The sequence below is a fragment of the Suncus etruscus genome, chromosome X (genome assembly GCF_024139225.1).
Source record: "Suncus etruscus isolate mSunEtr1 chromosome X, mSunEtr1.pri.cur, whole genome shotgun sequence".
Lineage (NCBI taxonomy): Eukaryota > Metazoa > Chordata > Mammalia > Eulipotyphla > Soricidae > Suncus > Suncus etruscus.
In genome coordinates this window covers 96,462,845-96,486,701 of record NC_064868.1, presented here as the reverse complement: position 1 = coordinate 96,486,701, position 23,857 = coordinate 96,462,845, and the positions used below count along the sequence as shown (strand labels likewise).

The 23,857-nt window shown below is 36.4% G+C and overlaps 2 protein-coding genes across 3 annotated transcripts in view; one reads left to right on the top strand and one right to left on the bottom strand.

Annotated features, from left to right (window-relative positions):
* The window catches only part of RNF128 (ring finger protein 128), a 197,720-nt gene extending 177,079 nt beyond the window's left edge, over window positions 1-20,641 (top strand). For both annotated transcript variants that reach the window (XM_049766677.1, XM_049766676.1), the window contains exons 4-7: window positions 196-278; window positions 15,615-15,711; window positions 16,774-16,942; window positions 20,298-20,641. In XM_049766677.1, coding sequence (XP_049622634.1) covers window positions 196-278; window positions 15,615-15,711; window positions 16,774-16,942; window positions 20,298-20,431 — 483 coding nt within the window. In that variant the 3' untranslated portion in view covers window positions 20,432-20,641. The remainder of the gene's footprint in view (window positions 1-195; window positions 279-15,614; window positions 15,712-16,773; window positions 16,943-20,297) is intronic.
* Window positions 1-23,857, bottom strand: part of VAMP7 (vesicle associated membrane protein 7) — a 1,102,798-nt gene that overhangs the window by 475,649 nt on the left and 603,292 nt on the right. The gene's annotated exons all lie outside the window — the stretch shown is intronic.

Below are 23,857 nucleotides of genomic sequence, written 5' to 3'. Positions count from 1 at the left end.
CCAATTTTTAGTTCCTATCAACTACTTAAATTTAACCTAAAGAAAAGCATGTCAATTAAATTTATTTGATTTTAAATAGCTTATTAGCCTGTAGTCATTTATAATGCTCCTAAAGTAATTTAAATTCATGTGTATTTTCATTTTCTTCTATATTTTACAATATTTTTGAGATTAACAAATTATATTTCCTTTTAGGAAATTGGCCCTGATGGAGATAGTTGTGCTGTGTGTATTGAACTGTATAAGCCAAATGATGTAGTGCGCATCTTAACCTGCAAGTAAGTTTGATTTTTTTCTAACAATAAAAATTGCTGGTTTATAAAAATTATTTAATGGGAAGAAATTAGTTTTAAAATTTCAAAATTTATTAAAATAGTGGGGTTTCTGTGAGGGGGAGCTAGAAATGTGACTTACATCTTCCATGGTAGAGTACATACCTTGCTTATATCAAGTTCTGAGTTTATTCCTCAGTACTGCATGCACCTCAGTCTGCCCTGTGTGGCCTCCACAACAGTTCCTTAAAAGTGTTTCTTTTTCACTGCTCACTTTAAACAGAGGAAAGTAGTTTGTATTATTGAATTAGTAATGGTGATAACATGAAGACTTTCCATCATCCGGTTCAATTTGAAAATAAATTACTTACATTTATTCTAAAAGTACTATTGGGGGAAGAGAGCTAGTACAGGAGTAAATTACTTGGTTCCATCCCAGAATCACATATGGTTCCCCATTACTGACAGGAGTGATCTGTGAAATTAGAGTTAGGAGAAATCCATGAGCATCACTGGGTATGGCATCAAATTCTACCCCTCAAAAGAAAAAGAATCATATTAAGTATAATAAAGATAGCACATGAGAGGTTCATAGAGATAGTAACAATGGTATGGTGCTTTCCTTGTGTATAATCTAACTAGGGTTTAATTCCTTACAACACATATAGTACCCCCAAGACCCGCCAGGAGTGATCCTTAAGCACAGAACCCTGAGTATAGCTGGGTGCGGTAAAAAAAAAAAACATATAAGCATTTATTGGGAAATTTATATTCCTGTGGATTTTATTATTCATCTCTTAAAAGTCACTTTTGGGTGGAGGGAACACACCAAGTAGTGTTTATAGACTAGCCCTACCTTTGTGCTCATGGACTTGCAGGGAAATACTTAGAGCACCGTATCTAGAATAGGAATCTGAACTAGATTTGTAGCTGCAGCTGCAAAAAGAAAGTAAGTACCTTACTTTCTGGACTATTCTTTCCGTCCTAAAAACTCTTCATATTCATTATTTTCAAGTTTAGGGCTCTGGGGTCATTCTATCCCTTGGCCTAGCTATGTGGACTCTATGGTTCAGTCCATTGATGTGATCCTACTTATATCTGTTAATGGGGGAACTACCAGGATCATACAAGTGGTTATGATCAGGGCCCACCAGAACTGGTGGAGGGGACAGGGCATATGGTGGTAGAGATACTTGGTGCCTCTTCATCTCAGGTATGCGGTTCAGCACTTGGAATTAACTCCTCTGCCTTTTAAAAACTTGTTATTTTAGTCAATATTGATAATCTGGAAATATATCATATTGGAGGAGAGGAGAGAATTTAGCCACTCTTGAAAGTATCCAGAGAGTTACTCCTAATTCATTGCACAGAATTTATCTCTAAGGGTGCTCAGTGAACCATATAAGGTAGTAGGGATTGAATTGGAGTTAGCTAGAGGCAAGATCAGCACCTTAACCACTGTAGTATCCATCTGGCCCCCCGGGATATGTCTCATTTCTGAAGTATATTATGATGTTGAAATATTGTATATTTTTTAATTTTTATTTAAACACAGTGATTACAAGGTTATTCATAAAATCATTTTTCCACATGATGATTGAGTTACAGTCATACAATATACAACAAACTTCATCATTGCACATTTCCAATCACAAATGGCAATAGTTTCCCTCTAGCCCTCCTTGATGCCCTCTTCCCTTTATCCATACTCTCCCACCTGCTTCTGGGGCTGGTATTTTACTTCACTCCCTCTCTCTTCTCTATTGACACTGGGGTTTGCACTGCTGTTAATGAAGGTGTGCCATGTATATCACTTTCATGGTAGACCCTTCTCTTACTGAAGTCTCCACTCTGTGTCAAGCTTCCTACCATGTACCTTTCTCTTACTCTTCATCTCTATTGTTTTCAGATATTATCCCCACACTGTCTTTTATTTCCCTGCTACCTAACAAAAGAGTGAGATTATTCTGTTTATCCCTCTTCCCCCTGACCCAAATCAATCAACATGTTCATCTCCATATCATCCACATGTAAACAAATATAATGACTTCATTTTTCCTAATGGCTGCATAGTATTTCATTGTATAGCTGTACAACAGTTTCTTTAGCCACTCACCTATTGTTGGGTACCTGGGTAGCTTCCAGATTCTGAATATTGTAAATAGTACTGCAAAGAACGTAAGTGTACAGAACACATTTTTATTGTGTTTTGTATTCCTAAGGTATATTCCTAGAGGTAATGCTAGATCAAAAAGAAGCTCAGGGTTTGTTTGTTTGTTTGTTTTTTTGAGGAATATCCATATAGTTTTTCAGAAAGATTGGACTAGGCAGCATTTCTATCAGCAATGAATGAGAGTCACTTTCTCCCCGCATTCATTTCAGCACTGGTTTTTGTTCTTTGTGATGTGTGACATTTTCTTTGGTGTGAGATAACATTTCATTGTTGTTTTGTTTTGCATCTCCCTGATGGTTAGTAATGTGGATGATTTTCACATGTCTTTTGGCTATTTGTATGTCTGTTTATTTCTTCTCCCATTTTTTATGATGTTAGATGTTTTTCCTTGCAAAGCTCTGTCAGCACCATATACATCTTATATATCTTTATCAAATAGCTTTAGCACAAATAGATTCTCCCATTCTGTGGGTAGCTTTTGTATCCTTGCTGATTCCTTTGAAGTGTAAAAGCTTCTCAGTTTAATGTAGTCCCATTTCTTCATCTCTACTTCCACTTGCTTGAACAGTGGTGTTTCCTACTTTAACAAGCCTTAGGACTTAATGTCATAGAGTGTTTTGCCTATATTTTCCTCTAAATATATTATGGCTTCAGATTTGATATCAAGGTTGTTAATACATTTTATTTAACCTTTGTGCATGGTGTTAAAAAGAGATCTAAATTCACATTTTTGCAGGTAATTGAGAATTTTTCCAACACCACTTAAGAGGCTCTCCTTGCTCTGCTTTAAATTTCTTTTCTATTTACTAAGGAATAATTGGGCTATACCTGGGTCCAGTCTCACAAGATTAAGTCACTGCCATTGCCTGTCTTTTGTCCAGTATCATGCTGTTTTAATGACTATTACATTATAGTACAATATAACTTTGGAGAAAGTTATGCCTCCCATCTTTTTTTTAAGAATTGCTTTAGCTATTCATGGACGATGATTGTTGTAAATTATTTTCGTGAGTTACTTATTTATTTCTTTGAAATGTGTCATGAGAATCTTTAGAGGAATTGCATTATATCTGTACAGTGTTTTGGGAAGTATTGACATTTTAGTCAATACCAATTCATAAGCAGAGTATATGTTTCCATTTCCATGTGTCGTCTTTTCTTTCTTGAAGTAGTGTTTTGAAGTTTTTGGTTTTGGGGCCACATCCGGTGATGCTCAGGGGTTACTCCTGGCTATGTGCTCAGAAATCACCCCTGGCTTTGGGGGACCATATGAGATGCCTGGGATCGAACCAAGGTTTGACCTATGTCAGCCATGTGCAAGGCAAACACTCTACTGCTGTGCTATCACTACGACCCCTTTTGAAGTTTTTTGTATACATCTTTCATCTCGTTAGTTAAGTTGACTACAAAGTACTTGATTTTCTGAGATAAAAATATGAATGGGATTTTTAATGTTTCATTATTTTGTATATAAAATTGTATGAATATGTGTGTTAATTTTGTAGCCTGCCACTTTGCTATACAATTCTATTTTTCTAGGAGCTTTTAAGAGAGTCTTGAAGAGTTTGCAAATATAGTATCTGGTCATCTACAAACAGTGAGAGGTTGACATATTCTTTCTTCTCTAGATACCATTGATATCTTTTTTTTTGCCTGATTGCTATGGAAAGTAATTCCAGTACTGTGGTGAATTGAAATGGTAAGAGTGGGCAACCTTGTCTAGTGCCAGATCTTAGAGAAAAGGCTTTTAGCTTTTCCTCATTAAGTATAATATTTACCATGAGATTGTGGTAAATGGCCTTGAATCTATTGAGAAAAGTTCCTTTCATTCTTATCTTGTTGAACATTTATATTGAAGGGGTGTTGTACCTTGTCAAATTCTTTCTCTGCATCTATTGATATGATCATGATTTTTATTTTAACTCTTATATATATGATGTTTTACATGGAATTATTTGCATATTTAAATGATCCTTGATCTCTGTAATGAATTCTACTCAGTCATGGTGTATGACATTCTTGATGAACTGTTGTATGCATTTGTTAAAATTGTGTTGAGAATCTTTGCATTTGTCTTCAAGGATATTGGTCTGTAGTTCTCTTTTTGTGGCATCTCTCTGCTTTTGGTAACAGAGTGATGTTTCTTTTATAAAAACTATTTGGAAGTGTTTATGTTTTTTTAATTTCCTGGAAGAATCTGAAGAGTATTGGTATATACTTGCATATATTGGCATATATTGGCAGTAGGTCCTCTTAAGAGGTGTGAAACATTCACTAGTGAATTTTTGGGGAATATTTTGATAACCATTTCAATTTCCCCAATAGTGATAGTTCTGTTCAGAGATTCAGATCATCTTGGTTCAATCTTGTGAATTTACTCATTTCTTTTACATTTTACTGTTTAGTGACAGAGTTTCTTAAAGTACTCCAATTACCCAATGAATTTCTGCATTATCTGTAGTAACCTCTTCATTTTCATTTCTAAGTTGGTTTATTAAGTTTCTCTTTCTTTCTCTGAGAGTCCTGTAAGTTTTTTTTTTCAAAGAATCAACACTTACTTTCATTGATATTATGGATTGTTTTGGGGGGTTCCAGTTCATGAATTTCCCTCTGAGCTTTGTTACTTCCTTTCATCTGCCTATTTTTGGTTCATTTTGTTGATCATTTTTCCAACTTTTTAAGCTATGCCATTAAGTTATTTATGTAAACTTTCTTATTTCCTGAAGAATGCATGCAAAGCTGTAAGTTTTCTTTTAGTTGGCATTTTTGAGGCATCCAGGATGAAGTTTCATGCACACTTTAGATCTGGTAATTTCTTAGTGACCGTGTCCTTGACTGGTGATATTTCATGGGGATTTTCTTCTGTATCTTTGGTACCACAATAATTGTATGCTGCTTTTATTGAGTTTATCCCAGAGTTCTGTTGTCATCTGTTCACATTCTAAGAGAACTTTTCCAGGCTTTTCTGTTGTATGGGTGTTATGCAGCTCATCTACTTTGCAGATTCTGTAATCAGTGGTTCTTATTTTGCTGGTAAGGCTTTCAAGTGAGTTTTACATTTCGCCTACCATATTTTTGAGCACTAATAGTTCTGTTTGAATTTTTCTCATTTCTTATTTACTCTCATATCCTCTTCAGTCTGTGGGATGTCTGTTCCGTAATTTTTAAAGTTATTTTAATATACTTAATTTTCATCTCTATATAGGTGGTCAGTGTTGTTTAGCTCTCCAAAACTAGCCTCTTAAGTCAAAAGGTATGGTAGGTTTCTGTCTAATTTCCTCATTGTGAACTTTGTTGTATGGTTCTGTTATTATGTGTTGTGGTACACCTCCTTGACTGAAAAGAATGTCCAGATGCAGAGCAAAGTGGAGCTAGACTCAAATTGGATTCAAACTAGATTTAAACTCAGCTGGATTCAAACTGGTGCTTTATTTCTTGAAAATCCATCCACAACTGACATGCAGCTGCGTCTGGGTTTACATACTTCAGTTCAATTGAAATTGGTGCATTTTAAATGCAAACTATGGCCACTGCCTATGGCCCCTCTTGCTTGTCTCACAGTTCATGTGGATTAAAAGAGGGGCCAGGTTCTTCCATGAAATTGAAAAAAAACCAGGAACATTTTCTAACAGCTTCTATGAAACTAATATCACCTTGATACCAAAACCAGACAGAGATACTGCCAAAAAAGAAAATTACAGACCAATATCCCTGATGAATACAGATGCAAAATTCCTCAATAAAATTCTGGCAAATAGAATTCAATGCCTCATCAAGAAGATCATTCACTATGATCAAGTAGGTTTCATCCCAGGAACCCAAGGATGGTTTAACATTCGTAAATCCATCAACTTAATACATAATATGAACAACAAGAAAAATAAAAATCACACGATCATATCAATAGATGCAGAGAAAGTATTTGATAAGGTCCAACACCTATTCTTGATCAAAACTCTCAGCAAGATGGGAATGAAAGGAACCTTTCTCAATCTACCACAAGCCAATGGCAAGTATTATCCTCAATGGAGAAAAACTAAAAGCCTTCCCTCTAAATTCTGGTACAAGACAAGGTTGCCCCCTCTCACAACTGCTATTCAACATAGTACTGGAAGTACTTGCTATAGTGATTAGGCAAGACAAAGATATCAAGGGAATTCAGATAGGAAAGGAAGAAGTCAAGCTCTCACTGTTTGAAGATGACATGGTACTCTACTTAGAAAACCCTAAAGACTGCCAAAAAGCTTCTAGAAACAATTGACTCATAGCAAGGTGGCAGACTACAAAATTAACACACAGAAATCAATGGCCTTTTATACACCAATAATAATAGGGAAGAAATGGACCTTAAGAAAACAACCACATTCACATTAGTGTCACACAAACTCAGATACCTTGGAGTCAACTTGACTAAAGATGTGAAGGACCTATACAAAGAAAACCTTGCTACAAGAAATCAGAGAAGACACGCGGAAATGGAAATATATACCCTGCTCTTGGATTGGCAGGATTAACATTATTAAAATGGCAATACTCCCCAAAGCATTGTACAGATTTAATGTGATCCCTCTAAAGATACCTGTGACATTTCTCAAAGAAGTGGATCAAACACTTCTGAAATTTATTTAGAACAATAAATACCCAAGAAAAACTAAAGCAATACTTGGGAAAAGGAATATGGGAGGTATTACTTTCCCCAACTTTAAATTGTATTACAAAGCAATAGTTATCAAAACAGCATGGTATTGGAATAAAGACAGACCCTTAAATCAGTGAAATAGGCTTGAATACCATAACTTAATTTTTGATAAAGGACTAAGAAACCCTAAATGGAACAGGGAAGGCCTCTTCAATAAGTGGTGTTGGCACAACTGGTTAGCCACTTGTAAAAAAGCTAACTTAGACCTCCAGCTAACACCAGGTACAAAGGTAAAATCCAAATGGATTAAAAACCTAGATATAAGACCTGAAACCATAAAGTATATAGAACAACATGTAGGTGAAACGCTTCATGACATTGAGACTAAAGGCATCTTTAAGGAGGAAACAGTACTCTCCAAACAAGTGAAAGCAGACATAAACAAATGGGACTATATTAAGCTGAGAAGTTTCTCACATCAAAGGAAATAGTGCCCAGAATACAAGAGCCACCCACTGAGTGGGAGAAACTATTTACTCAATACCAATCAGATAATGGGCTAATATCCAAAATATACAAGGCACTGACAGAACTTAACATGAAAAATACATCTAACCCCATCAGAAAATGGGGAGAAGAAATGAACAGACACTTTGACAAAAAAGAAATACAAATGGCTAAACAGCACATGAAAAAATGCTCCACATCACTAATCATCAGGGAGATGCAAATCAAAACAACTATGAGGTACCACCTCACACCACAGAGATTGGCACACATCACAAAGAATGAGAACAGGCTGTGTTGGCAGGGATGTGGAGAGAAAGGAACTCTTATTCACTGCTGGTGGGAATCCGTCTAGTCCAACCTTTATGAAAAGCAATATGGAGATTCCTCCAAAAGCTGGAGGTTGAGCTCCTATAAGATTCAGCTATACCACTCTTAGGGACATACCCTAAACACAAAAGACCCTCAAAATAAAAGAAATCATTCCACTCCATTGAGAATGACACGTACCAAAAAAAAAAAAAACATTCCCAATTGTGACTCAGAAAATGAAGTACTATGAAGTCAACTTAACTAAAGAGATGAAAGAGCTATATAAAGAAAACTACAAAACACTGCTTTAAAATATAAAAGAGGACACAAGAAATGGATACTATACCCTGCTCATGAATTGGGAGGATTAACATCATGAAAATAGCAATGCTTCTTAAACCATTATACAGAATTAATGCTATCCCTATAAAAATTCCCATGACATTTTTCAAAGTACTGGGTCAGCTGCTTTGGAAATTCATATGTATAAATAATGTCCACATATAGCTAAAGCAATACTTGACCAAAAAAAAAAGAAATAACTTTACTCAACTTTAAAGAAATGGGAGGTAGGACAAAAATGGAGGTGTAGGGAGGACAATTTGGTGATGGGAATCCCCCCTGATTTTATGTAAATATGTACCTAAAATAATATTGTCAATAATATGTAAGCCACTATGATCAAAATAAAAATTATATTAAAAAAGCTGTAGTTATTAAAACAGCATGGTATTGGGATAAAGACAGACTTTTAGATCAATGGAATGAACTTGAATATACAGAGATTGATATACAAGTTTATGAACATTTAAGTTTTTATAAAGGAGCAAGAAATACAAAGGAAAAAGGAAAGCCTTTGCATCATGTGGTGCTGGGTAAACTGATAAACCACTAGAAAAAAATGAACCAAACAAATTTCAAAAGTGCCTGATCTACCTCTTTGAAGAATGTCATAGGTATCTTTAGAGGGATAGCGTTGAATCTGTATAACGCCTTGGGGAGTATTGCCATTTTGATGATGTTAATCCTGCCAATCCATGAGCAGGGTATGTGTTTCCATTTCCGCGTGTCCTCTCTTATTTCTTGGAGCAGAGTTTTATAGTTTTCTTTGTATAGGTCTTTCACATTTTTAGTCAAGTTAATTCCAAGATATTTGAGTTTGTGTGGCACTATTGTGAATGGGGTTGTTTTCTTAATGTCTATTTCTTCCTTATTACTATTGGTGTATAGAAAGGCCATTGATTTTTGTGTGTTAATTTTGTAGCCTGCCACCTTGCTATATGAGTCTATTGTTTCTAGAAGCTTTTTGGTAGAGTCTTTAGGGTTTTCTAAGTAGAGCATCATGTCATCTGCAAACAGTGAGAGCTTGACTTCTTCCTTTCCTATCTGGATTCCCTTGATATCTTTTTCTTGCCTAATCGCTATAGCAAGTACTTCCAGTGTTATGTTGAATAGGAGTGGTGAGAGAGGACAGCCTTGTCTTGTGCCAGAATTTAGAGGGAAGGCTTTTAGTTTTTCTCCATTGAGGATAATATTTGCCACTGGCTTGTGGTAGATGGCCTTAACTATATTGAGAAAGGTTCCTTCCATTCCCATCTTGCTGAGAGTTTTGATCAAGAATGGGTGTTGGACCTTGTCAAATGCTTTCTCTGCATCTATTGATATAATCATGTGGTTGGGAAAAAGAATATGGGAGGAATTACTTTCCCCAACTGCAAGGTTTCTTCGCCGTTATCTTGGCTGGGTATTTGTGAATCCAAGAACAGTCCCCAGAATGAGAAATTACTTTCCATCCCCTTGTCCCCTTTCGGGGGAAGACCTTGGTAATATTTATCCGCAGCAAGTAATAATCCACACAGACAAGAACGATAGGGTTTAAAAGATCGGGCAAGGAGAGCCAGAGAATCCTCCTGCAGCCAGCAGCTTTTCACAGAAGGACCCCTCACTCCTGTCCCTCAAGCTATTTATTGCCAACTCCACAGCGCCCCACCTGGAAGGGTTAGGTGGGGCAAAAGTCACAGAACAATCCTAAGGAAACACTTTTTTATACAATTCCAAGAATCATCTTATGGAAACTTTTTCATATGCTACAATTCCCCCTTTTTTTGTAAAGAAACAATAAACAATAATAATGTACAGAAATAAATAATATATATTTTTTTAATTGTAAAAAGAATAACTAAGCAATTGTAAAAGAGTGGCTGTTTGCATAAGTGCATCAAGGGAAAATGTATAGAAAAAAAATTTTTTTAGCCTAACACAGGGTGTTCAAAACCAGAAACAGATGTAAAGGAATTAACTACAAGCTCCAGAGTAGAATAAATTCTACAGCATCCAAGATGATCAATTCCGAGTAAGTATTCCCTTGAAAAGCAGAAGTCGAGTAAGAAATTCCAATATTCAGGACCTAATAGGCCATGGGGAGCTCCCGGGGCAATCACAAAGCCCGAAAGTAATTCGGAGACAGAGATCCTTAGATGAGATGCTCACAAGGCTGCGTAGCAGGTGAGAAGACACACATTTTCCATTCCAGTCCAGTTTGAGCAGAAGAAAGCCCATCTTTGGAGGCAGTGAATTAGGCCCCTATTTCGAAGGAAGAGCCACACACACACACCCGCACAATGGGCGCCAAAGTAAATAAGATCCATATGTACTTGAATTCAATCCAAGATGAGTTCTAGTGCAGTCAGCAGTTCATAAGAGGTCCGAAAATGAAGAACCATGTATGGCCGATTATTAGGTGGGAGCTTAAGTTCAAAACCAAAACAAAATGCTTAAGGCAGAGAACTTCCCCGTGTAAATGAAAAAATTGAGGGTCTATCCAAAATGGATAAAACCTCCTTTTGCACCTGCTATTTTTTCCAATGATGCACCCATGCAAAAGGCCAAAATACCAGCCAGGATTACAATATAGCAACTTATTTATGACAGTATCTAACCCCAACAAAAGTAAAACCTTAATGAAATACCATATCAATTTTGAGAATTCACAACTAAGATGTAAAAACATTAATTACAGTAATCAACAAAAGTGTAGACTCAAATATAACTTTACAGGATTACAATTATAAAACTACAAGAGCTGAAAATTTCTCCCAAGTTCAAAAACTACTAAGAAAAGATAGGGAGTCCAGAACTCCCAAAAGTCCCACCAAAGAAACTTGATGAGTCAGGGAAAGCAGTTGTAATAAGAAGCAGGATACAGCACTGCAACAGTTTACGATGTCTTTCTCAGTCAGAGATCAGGAGGCTTGTCATAGTGGGTGATAATTTGCACACGATGATTTGCAAATGTGGAGGGATTCCTGAAAATAGACTGTTAGGGACTCGGAAAAAAGAGGGAAGGATAAGTAAGAATAAATTGGGGAAGATAAAGTCAGGAAAAGAGAACTATATACAAAACATGTAAGACATACAGACACACAAGACATACATAAACATATTTCACACAAACATGGCCATCACTCACTCATACTTACCAAAAAATGTTAGCTGGGAGGATCCCAAATAGAGCGAAAACAAAAAAAAAAAAAGAATTCAGCTGAAGCAACAAAAAGCGCTTTAAAATACAATAGCCGGCAAACAGTTTAGATGAAAATCTTTAAGTTCACAGCAACAACAAAAGATATATTTTTAAGGCATAGTCGAGTAACTCTGCAAGAGAATTTCATGCACCATACGACCAAGGAAACCAATAATACAAGTAGAGACAAGTAATTCTATCGTAACCATAGATGATGAGCACTGTAAAGAGAGTCCACCTAAAAGGTACTGTTATGTCAAAATTATGAATTCACCTCCATCTAGAAGCCTAAATTCACCTCCATCTAGAAGCCTAAATCGAGGCAAATAAAACAATGACGTTAGAGTGAAAGAGTGAAAGTTGTTAGATGAGTATATCTCAATATATTGCTATATAATACCTTAGTACGATGAGGAAGCTTTCTGTCAAGTGAGCCTGGATCAATAGTGGTGTTAAGACATAAATACATCATACAAGCAACTACAATGGGGATTCATCATTTGCAAGGTTTCTTCGCCGTTATCTTGGCTGGGTATTTGTGAATCCAAGAACAGTCCCCAGAATGAGAAATTACTTTCCATCCCCTTGTCCCCTTTCGGGGGAAGACCTTGGTAATATTTATCCGCAGCAAGTAATAATCCACACAGACAAGAACGATAGGGTTTAAAAGATCGGGCAAGGAGAGCCAGAGAATCCTCCTGCAGCCAGCAGCTTTTCACAGAAGGACCCCTCACTCCTGTCCCTCAAGCTATTTATTGCCAACTCCACAGCGCCCCACCTGGAAGGGTTAGGTGGGGCAAAAGTCACAGAACAATCCTAAGGAAACACTTTTATATACAATTCCAAGAATCATCTTATGGAAACTTTTTCATATGCTACACCGAACTTTAAACTTTACTACAAAGCAATAGTTATCAAAACAGCATGGTATTGGAATAAGGACAGACCCTCAGATCAGTGGAATAGGCTTGAATACTCAGAAAATGTTCCCCAGACATACAATCACCTAATTTTTGATAAAGGAGCAGGAAATCCTAAATGGAGCAAAGAAAGCCTCTTCAACAAGTGGTGTTGGCACAACTGGCTAGCCACTTGCAAAAAATTGAACTTAGACCCCCAGCTAACATCATGTACGAAGGTAAAATCCAAATGGATTAAAGACCTCGATATCCGACCCCAAACCATAAGATATATAGAACAACACATAGGCAAAACTCTCCAGGACATTGAGACTTCAGGCATCTTCAAGGAGGAAACTGCACTCTCCAAGCAAGTGAAAACAGAGATTAACAGATGGGAATATATTAAGTTGAGAAGCTTCTGCACCTCAAAGGAAATAGTGCCCAGGATTCAAGAGCCACCCACTGAGTGGGAGAATCTATTCACCCAATACCCATCAGACAAAGGGCTACTCTCCAAAATATACAAGGCACTGACAGAAATTTACAAGAAAAAAACATCTAATCCCATCAAAAAATGGGGAGAAGAAATGAACAGACACTTTGACAAAGAAGAAATACAAATGGCCAAAAGACACATGAAGAAATGCTCCACATCACTAATCATCAGAGAGATGCAAATCAAAACAACAATGAGATACCACCTCACACCACAGAGAATGGCACACATCACAAAGAATGAGAACAAACAGTGCTGGCGGGGATGTGGAGAGAAAGAAACCCTTATCCACTGCTGGTGGGAATGCCATCTAGTTCAACCTTTATGGAAAGCAATATGGAGATTCCTCCAAAAACTGGAAATCGAGCTCCCATACGATCCAGCTATACCACTCCTAGGAATATACCCTAAGAACACAAAAATACAATACAAAAATCCCTTCCTTACACCTATATTCATTGCAGCACTATTTACCATAGCAAGACTCTGGAAACAACCAAGATGCCCTTCAACAGACGAATGGCTAAAGAAACTGTGGTACATATACACAATGGAATATTATGCAGCTGTCAGGAGGGATGAAGTCATGAAATTTTCCTATACATGGATGTAATGGAATCTATTATGCTGAGTGAAATAAGTCAGAGAGAGAAAAACGCAGAATGGTCTCACTCATCTATGGGTTTTAAGAAAAATGAAAGACATTCTTGCAATAATAAATTTCAGACACAAAAGAGAAAAGAGCTGGAAGTTCCAGCTCACCTCAGGAAGCTCACCACAAAAAGTGATGAGTTTAGTTAGAGAAATAACTACATTTTGAACTGTCCTAATATTGAGAATGTATGAGGGAAATGTAGAGCCTGTTTAGGGTACAGGCGGGGGTTGGGTGGGGAGGAGGGAGATTTGGGACTTGGGTGATGGGAATGTTGCACTGGTGATGGGTGGTGTTCCTTTAATGACTGAAACCCAAACACAATCATGTATGTAATCAAGGTGTTTAAATAAAAAAAAAGAAAAAAAAAGAAAAAATGAACACAGACCTCTCCTTAATGCCATGCAAAAATGTCAAATCAAATTGCATTTTAGACCTTGATATCACACCTGAAACCATAAGGTGCAGAGAGGATAAAATAGGCAGAAAATTCCATGCTATTGAAGCTAAAGAAAGTGGATACAAAGATAAACAAATGGTCCTACATTAAACTCAGAATTTCTGTACCTCTAAGGAAATAGTTAGTATAATACAAAAGGTATCCACTGAAAAATTGAAAATTAAAAAAATGAAAAATTTTTTGAATTCACTCAATACCAAATCAGATAAGTGGTTAATATATAAGATATACAAGGCCCTGATTGAACTTTACAAGAAATAAGCATCTAACCTTATGTGGAGAAGAAATTAATATACACTTATTCTAAGAAGAAATACAGATGGCCAAAAGGCATATTAAAATGTTCCTCATCATTAATGCAAAATCATTTCACTCCACAGAGATTAGTACACATTACAAAAAACAAGAACAACCAATGCTGGCATGGATGTGGGGAGAAAGTGACTCTCATTTACTGCTTTCGGGAATACAGAGTGGTCCAACTTTTGGGGAAAACAACATAGAATTCTTCAGTTTCTATATTACCCAATAATACTACTTTTTGGGATATAACCCAGGAACACAAAAAGATAATACAAAAAATCCTTCTGCACTCCTATCTTCAGGGATGCAGTATTTACAATATTCAAAATCTGGAAGCAACCAAGGTATCTGACAACAGAGGAGTGTCAAAGAATCATGGTACATCTACACAATGAAATACTGCAGCCATTAGGAAATAAAATGAAGTCATCAGTTTTGCTTACATATGGATGGATATGGAGACTCTTATGCTGAGCAAAATGAGCCAGAGGGAAAGGGATAGACATAGAATAATCTCACTCATTTGTGAGAAATATTAAAAACAAGAGATGGTATGGCAATAATAATAATACAGACAAAGGTGAGGAGTTCCATCCCAGTGTTGAAAGGTCTACACAAAGGGCAGTGAGTATAGATAGATTAGAGAAGGAGCTACTAGAACAATGATAGTTGGAACTGATAGCTCTGGAAAAGAACTACGCACTTCAAGTGGAGAAACTAACAAGCAAGAAACTTCTCCATTAACAGTAGTGCAAACCAGTGTCAAAAAGGAAAGACAGAGAGAGATCAGAAGGTGATATAGGGCCCGGAGATATAGCACAGCGGAGTTTGCCTTGCAAGCAGCTGATCCAGGACCAAAGGTGGTTGGTTCGAATCCCGGTGTCCCATATGGTCCCCTGTGCCTGCCAGGAGCTATTTCTGAGCAGACAGCCAGGAGTAACCCCTGAGCACTGCCGGGTGTGGCCCAAACCCCCCCCCAAAAGAAGGTGATATAGAGTGAGGAGCAATTTGCCTGCTCTATAGCAAGACAGGGCATGGGGGATGGGAGTGCAAGGAAAATGAGATACTCCAGTGATGGAAAGAGTCCACTGGTAAAGGATGGTGTGCATTGTCCTTAACCTATGGCCTCTCCTACTGGTCTTACACACTTTAATTGAATTCAAACAAAACATTTTGAATTTTAAAGCACTGTTTTAAAACATTTTCAAATGTTATTTCTGTGACTACTCTTCAGTGTTGATATTGCTATAGTATGTTTTAAAAGGCGGTGGCTATTAGAAGCTTAACAAATTGAAAAACATCCTGTTAGTATAGTGAGAAATTGTCGTTTTATAGCTAATAAAATTTATGTTATTTCCCCCCCCCCATTTCTTAGCCATATATTCCATAAGACGTGTGTTGACCCATGGCTGCTTGAACACAGGACTTGCCCCATGTGCAAATGTGACATCCTCAAAGCTTTGGGAATTGAGGTAAGCATTGCTATAAAGGAAAATTAAGCAGTGTGTTATTTATGTAACTGGATATTCAGGAACATATTAGCCTTATTTTTTAGACATGACATGGCTTAAACTTAGAGTTTATAATTCAAATTCATAAAGCACAGAGACAGGTGTCATGGTGAACTACCTACATTTTCCTTCTTCGATCTTCAAATGTACTATTATTTGAAGTGATGGCCATGTAAACTACCAAATGTTTTTAACACTCCTGCGTTTTATTCTCACCTTTGCATAAAAAACTGTTAGTTGAGTATAGTTTGAGAAAGTATGATAACTATTAAATCATAACTCTATTTGGTATAAAAGAACCCACTAGCTAACTCACAGTACATACAGAAGAAAGGTGATCTCAGAAACAAAATCTTCTTGAGTTGGGTAGATATCCAAACTACAAAGATTTGTATTTCTCTCAGAGGATAACAGGGGAGTTTTTATTGTTTTCCTTGTCCTAGACAATTTTTTATGATGTGCTAGGATCACCTTGCAAAATAGCATCTTTTATCCCATGCTATATTGAGTTATTGCAAGTGCCCTGTTTAGGATTAGCAAGAAATTTCTTTCTCATCAAAATGGATTTTAAAAGCTTCAAAGAGTTATTTTGGACCAGAGAGATGGTATATGATAAGGGCACTTGCCTTATACAAGGTTGGCCTTGATTTTAACTCTTGGCACCATACGTGGTCCTCTGACGCAGCCAAAACTAATCACTGAGTGTAAAGCCACTAATAAGCATTGAACATGCCAGGTGTGACATCAAAAAATTAACAAATGGGGTGAGGGAGGAAGGAGTGATAGTCAAGCAGGCACAGGTTCAATACCTGACATCCTATATTATCCACAAGCCCACCTGGAGGTATCCCTGAGTTCAAGCCAGGTATAAGTCCTGAGCATAACAGGGTATGGCATGAAATGCCCAAAAATAATCAGTTAATAATTGCTCTAATAAGTTACCTATAAAGAAACTATGTTTGATATTTCAAGGAAAAGTATGTACTCTGAAATTATTTTAATTTGTTCAAATATTTTCCAAAGGTGGATGTTGAAGATGGCTCAGTGTCTCTGCAAGTCCCTGTATCCAATGAAACATCTGATAGTGCCTCTCCTCATGAAGAGGATAATCGTAGTGAGACTGCATCATCTGGATATGCTTCAGTTCAGGGAACAGATGAACCACCTTTGGAGGAACATGTGCAGTTAGCAAGTAAGCACCAAACCTGGGAGTCATTGGTCCCCAACAAGTACTCCATTGTGGATTATGTACTCTGCAAAGTAGTCCTGCTTTAAACATTCATTTCATTCAGATATTAACACATTCAAGTTTTTTATATGAACACAGATCCAAAGCAGGATGAATATCTACTTCAACTTAATGTACATTTATTCAAGTATACCTGAAACATGAAATTAAATAGGATGGTATTATTGTCAGAAGAAACAAATTTATTGGACAGCTTCTCTAGAATGATTTTTTGATGTACAGAGCTTAAATCAAAATTTTGAACTTTAGAAGACATTGTTCTTCGCAAGAAAAATAAAATTTTTTCTTCTCTCTCTCTTTCTCTCTCCCTTTTAAACATTGTAGTTTGCCAAATTGCTATTGAAGGGATATTGTGCATATAAACTTTCACCATCCAGTTCTTGTCCAAAATGATCATGTCCAACTATTATTGTCATAGTGGTCCCTAACTGTTAGTACATCCCTAACTGTATACACCCTCTATTTGTGAAAAGCTTCCTTCCATGGAATTGTCCTCCTTGCCCTTATCTGTATTGTCTCCGGATATTATTACCATAATACTTTTTTTAATTTTTTATTGTGACCAAAGTGCATTACAAATCTTTCACTGCATCTTTTATGGTACATAGTGACAACAAATAAGGGGCATTCCCACCACCAGTGCTGTCCTCCCTCCACCCCTGTTCCCAACATGTATATCATATCTCCCTCCATTACCCCCCAGAATGCTAGTGCAATTGGTCTCCACTTTACAGCTTGTTATAGATTGAGCATCCATTCCACCGTCATTGGAGATAAAAAGGAGATGCAAAACAAAACAATGAAACTGGCACACATCACAAAAAACAAGAACAATCAGTGCTGGCAGGGATGTGGGGAGAAAGGAACTCTCATTTAGTGCTAGTGAAAATGCTGTCTAGTTCAGCCTTTATGGAAAACAATGTGGAAATTCCTCAAAAAAATGGAAATTGAGCTCCCATGTGATACAGCAATACCACTCCTAGGGATATACCCTACGAACACAAAAACAATACAAAACTGCCCTCTGCACACCTAATTTCATTGCAGCTCTGTTTACAATAGCCAGAATCTTGAAACAACCCAGATGTTCTACAACAAATGAGTAGCTAAAGAAGCTGTTGTACATATACAAAATGGAATATTATGCAGCTATCAGGAAAATGAAATCATCAAATTTTCCTATACATGGATGGACATGGCAGTTATTAAGTTGAGCAAAGTGTGTTAAAGGGAGAGAGAGACATAGAATAGGCTCACTCATCTGTGTGATTTAAGAAAAATAGACAGTAGTTTCATAATACCCAGAGACAATTGAGATGAGGTTTGGAAGGGCCAGCCCTTGATATGAAGCTTACCACAAAAAAAAATGCTGAATGCAGTTAGAGAAATAACTACACCAACAACTATCATGACAATAGTAGTGAGTGAGAGAAATAGAATGCCTGTCTCAAAAACAGGCAGGGGGTGGAGGAGGAGGGAGATGGAGGCTATTGATGGCAGGAAGGTTGCACTAGTAAAGGGGGGTGTACATTTTAAGACTGAAACCCAACTATAAACGTTTGTAACCATGGTGCCTAAATATATTTTTAAATTTTTTAAATTAAAAAGAAGACACAGTAAATACAGCAACTTCATTAATCTAGAACCTCTCACCTATAAATGCAGCAGCCCCTGAAAAGACATATTTACATTTAGGAATATAAGCAGAAACCAACTTGACTATTCCCACAGTTAGATGCAGAGCTCATTTTTTAGGAGTATGACTGGTAATACAAGATTTTCATTATATTACAAGGTACTTCACTATAAAGCAACAATTTTTTCATAAATATACATACATAAAAATATATACACTACATGCCTTTATAGAGATGGTTTTATAGTAAAACTTTCCCCCAAAGTGACCTGGGACTTTATTATAACAGTACATTTCAAAACAAGATCTAGGCAGCAGGCATACTCATGTTATTGAATGGTTATTGATTGCTATTAGCACTTTTTTTTTGTTTTTGTTTTTTTTTGGTCACACCCAGCAGCACTCGGGCAGAAATCACCCCTGGCAGGCACAGGGGACCATATGGGATGATGGGATTTGAACCACCATCCTTCTGCATGAAAGGCAAACGCCTTACCTCCATGCTATCTCTCACTTTTAATGAATAAAACTAGAAAATAGTAAATGTGTGCATAAATACATAGCCACAAATATATATGTATATATATTTAGCTGAACAAAGTATTTAAACCTTTTTTAGCCATACCTGATGGTGTTCAAAGCTTCTCCCTGGCTCTGTGCCCTGGGATCACTCCTGGTCGTGCTCTGGGAACCTTATGCTATGCCAGGAGCAAACTGGGTCAGCTGGTGCTGGGAAAGTGCCTTGGCTCTTGTAATATCTCTTCAATCACATTTTTTAAAAAATATTAAGAGCTTATACTGATCTGATTCAAAACACAAATTTATTCTAGCTTTCCCCTTTTTTTGACAGAATTGAAATACCATTATTCACAATATTTATTCAGTCCTTTAGAATCAACAGAGTACTTTGAATGCTGCTACCTCACATCCTTCTGAAAACCTGTTTCATCTTTGCATAGTTTATTTACTTTTAATCCATAGGATTTAGTAAAAGTATTGTTTTCTAAAGTTAATTTATTTTCTTCTCCATTTTCAAAGTGGTTATATACTTCATTTATAATACAGTTATGTATTTATTATTATCCATATCCCATCTTATGAACTCCCCCCAAATTCCTGACTATTATGCTTATCATCATCTTCATCATTTCTCTCTGAATATAAAAATATATAAGTAACTTTTAAGCTCCTCGTGTAATTTAAATGTAAAGAAAAGTTTTAAAAGCAGTTATTATTAGGACAAGGAAGCAGCAGGAGACAATTTTTTTTTTCAGTTTTTTTTGGGTCACACCGGCGGTGCTCAGGGGTTACTCCTGGCTGTCTGCTCAGAAATAGCTCCTGGCAGGCACGGGGGACCATATGGGATACCGGGATTCGAACCAACCACCTTTGGTCCTGGATCAGCTGCTTGCAAGGCAAACACCGCTGTGCTATCTCTCCGGGCCCTAGCAGGAGACAATTTTAAGAGTAATTTTAAATCAGTATAATACTCTTCTCTGTGATTTATGTAAACTATAGTAAAATCATGTAATTATTAAAGTAATGGGGAATGAATGTGAACCAGAGTATGATGGAATGTGAAAAGAAAATTTATTGGTTATGCATGTTGAAATTTTTTCTTAAAGAGAAATGAAATGACTATATTTGCTGTTTTTTTTAAAGATGAAAATCTACAGCTGGTAAACCATGAAGCAAGTTCTATGGCAGTGGATGTTGTTCCTCATGTTGATAATCCAACCTTTGAAGAAGATGAATCTCCTGATAAAGAGACTGCTGTTAGAGAAATTAAATCATAAATCTGTGTCAATAGAAAAAAACATTTAGTCATAACATAACTGCCAATGAGGGCCTAGTTTACTATCAATGAACTGAATAAATTTCATAAAATAAGAATGATACTGAAAGTACTGAGATGACTAATATATTCTATAATTAAATGACTTAAATATTTAATCTATGAACTTTTTCCCACAAACTCATATTCATAATGGTTTTTTTTTTTTTTTTTTTTTTTTTGGTTTTTGGGCCACACCCGTTTGACGCTCAGGGGTTACTCCTGGCTATGTGCTCAGAAATCGCCCCTGGCTTGGGGGGACCATATGGGACGCCGGGGGATCGAACCGCGGTCCGTTCCTTGGCTAGCGCTTGTAAGGCAGACACCTTACCTCTAGCGCCACCTTCCCGGCCCCTCATAATGGTTTTTATAGGTAAGTTTCTTATCAATAATGATAGAAACATTTTAAATACTCACAACTGTCTTCAAGTAGTCATGTTTTTCATTTATAACAACTTTCTCATACAGAACTGTTACTTTTAAAATATAAAATAGCTGTAATCACATTACTTTATGATAATTCTTAATTAAAAATACTATGTTAGCTTGGGCTCTGAATGTGTCAGGGTTTTTCTCCAGATGTGCATATTGATCTGGAATTTTAATACAAACTTAGATGATCATTCATGACATGTCTATTTAAGCTACCTTAATTTATTAGAATAATCTTAAAGCAAAATACTCAATTATTTTTTGTTTTTAAAATTAGGCTAAGTGTACTTCATCTGTGTTTTTGAACATCGTTTATCCAAGAATATAGACAGAACTGGATAGATAGGCATAAATAATTACATCAATTTGAAACAAAATTACAGGCAAAAAGTTGCCTTATGAAAAATGTCAGGGAACAATTTCTCAAACTTGTAGAATTCTCAAAAGCCAAGTATATAAATTATCACACTGTATGAAAATGGTAAGGAGTAAGTTGTATAAGACCTGAGAACTGATCCTTATGTACAAGTCTACAGAAATTAATATGTAAAAATTGTTTCCAAATAATTTTGACTTTGATAATTCAGTTTATATTTTACCTAAATGAGATAAAATTATATTTGGAATACAAAAATCCATCCATGTGTCTATATATTTTGTAAAAATCATTTGCTTGGTGTTTGAAAATTAATTGGGGGATAGAATTCCAGGTGCCTTAATATAAAATTTGAAGCTTAATCCACCAAAGTGAAATCAAGCTCTTTATAAATGCACTTTATTTGTATTCTCTGTGACTTATCGTTAGTTGTAGAATTTTAGTTCTAGAGTTTCCAGTGCAAATTCCAGAAAAATACAAGCAACATCAGAATATACATGTATTTTGTTTGCTAAAATGTAGAATGGATGAAACCATTGCATTCCTGTACACTGATTTAAAATGCTGTAAATATGTTCTGATTTGTATTGATTCTCTTTAAATACAAAATGTAAATAAAATATTACCAAAAAATTTGTGTTTATTTAAGATATATTGACTCTTCACATACACTTGCATTTGAGAGGAAAAAATAATTGGACATAAGTTGCTATTGCTATATTTGATCAAAAAAACTGGAATAGTGTCATATTACATTCATATATTTTATTACATAGATTGGGACTACTGCCATTATAATGTCACTGAATCTACTGTGAATTAATTTTAAATATTAGCAAAGTAAATAGTTATAAAGAATACAACATAAGGTTAGAAAAAGACATTGGTGCATGTATGTTTTTCTTTCTACATTTGCTTGAGGGCCTATACCCAGGGGTTGCTCATGTTTTTATGTTCAAAGGTTCACTGGCAGTGACTGGAGGACTATATGGCATTAAGAATGAAACTTAGTCCTCCTGCATTTAAAGGATGCTTTCCAGCCTATTGAGTGATCTCTCCTGCCTTGAAAGATTATATTTATACTACCCAAAACTTAAAACCATTTTTTAAAATGGGCCACACCAAGCAATGCTCAGGTGTTACTCCTGGCCCAGCAGTCAGGAGTCACTCCTTGCCAGCTTGGGGAACAGAATGAAATATCAGGGATCAAACTCAAGTTGTCAGCATGCAATGCAAGTGCCCTACCCTTTGTACTATCACTCTGGCCCCAAGAGAATATCTTATGACAAATTTTTCTTTGGCCTTCTTTTTAATCATAGAACTGTTGGGATATTGATCATTAAATATGTGCATCCTTAATTTGGAATAGGGCTATAAAGCAATGCTAGGAGATCCACAGACAACTCAGTCAACTGGAAAAGATGTTGCATTGCACTAGATAATACTGGAGGCTACGAGGGTGCCAAGTGACACCAGGTTTTAACACATGCCAGCATGTGTCCCTGAATGCTGAGCTATCTTCACAAACCTTAACTAAAACATTTTTGCTCAAACATGTTAAGATTAAACCTTCTTGGGGGCCGGAGAGATAGCATGGAGGTAAGGCGTTTGCCTTTCATGCAGGAGGTCATCGGTTCGAATCCCGGCGCCCCATATGGTCCCCTGTGCCTGCCAGGAGCAATTTCTGAGCCTGGAGCCAGGAATAACCCCTGAGCACTGCCAGGTGTGACCCAAAAACCAAAAAAAAAAAAAAAAAAAAAAGATTAAACCTTCTTGGAACATCTCAGAACCATGACTCTTGTGTCAGTTACACGTGTATTTGATGCCACATAATAAACTTTAGGATGAATTATTGTGGTAGTTCTTTGGGGGACAATTATGATATTTTTGAATTTTTACCAAATGTACAACTTAGTGATGTTTGGCTATATGGCTTGACAGTGTTAAACAGAAATTTAGAATTATGCATAAAAAATCCCATTTCAGATCATTCCATCACCTTAAAAATGTTCCCCTCTAAAAACCTCATGTGGTCAATTTCTGCTCCTATTCTCAGTCCCATTGAATTACTTATTTGCCTTCTGTGTTTAATGATTAAATATTCTGGGGGGAAGGGGGTAGTGGTGAATAAATAGTAAGGCACTTGCCTATTAAGAAAATGGGCCTTGATTTTTGGTATCAAGCACCACTAGGGTAATTCCTGAGCACATAGCCAGGAAAAGCTTCTGAGCATTTCAGAAGCAGGTCAGTCCTCTTCAGATAAATAATGACTATACTGTACATTCCATATTTAGAGAGTACATTGGTTTGTGGCTTGTTTCCACTCAGCATATTTTTCCAATTTTTACCCCTGTTGAAGCATGAATTATTTCTTTTATTTTTGTTGCTAAACAGTATTCCTTCATATAAGCACTCCATATTGCTCATAAAATCAGTTGATGAACACTTGGAACAATAGTCCATATTTTGGGGATGTTACGGATAATGACATACAATTATTTTTGTGTATATGCATTTTTCAATTATTTTGGGTATAGAAAAACAGGTAGTGCATTTCATCTGTGTTAAATTATCTTTGTA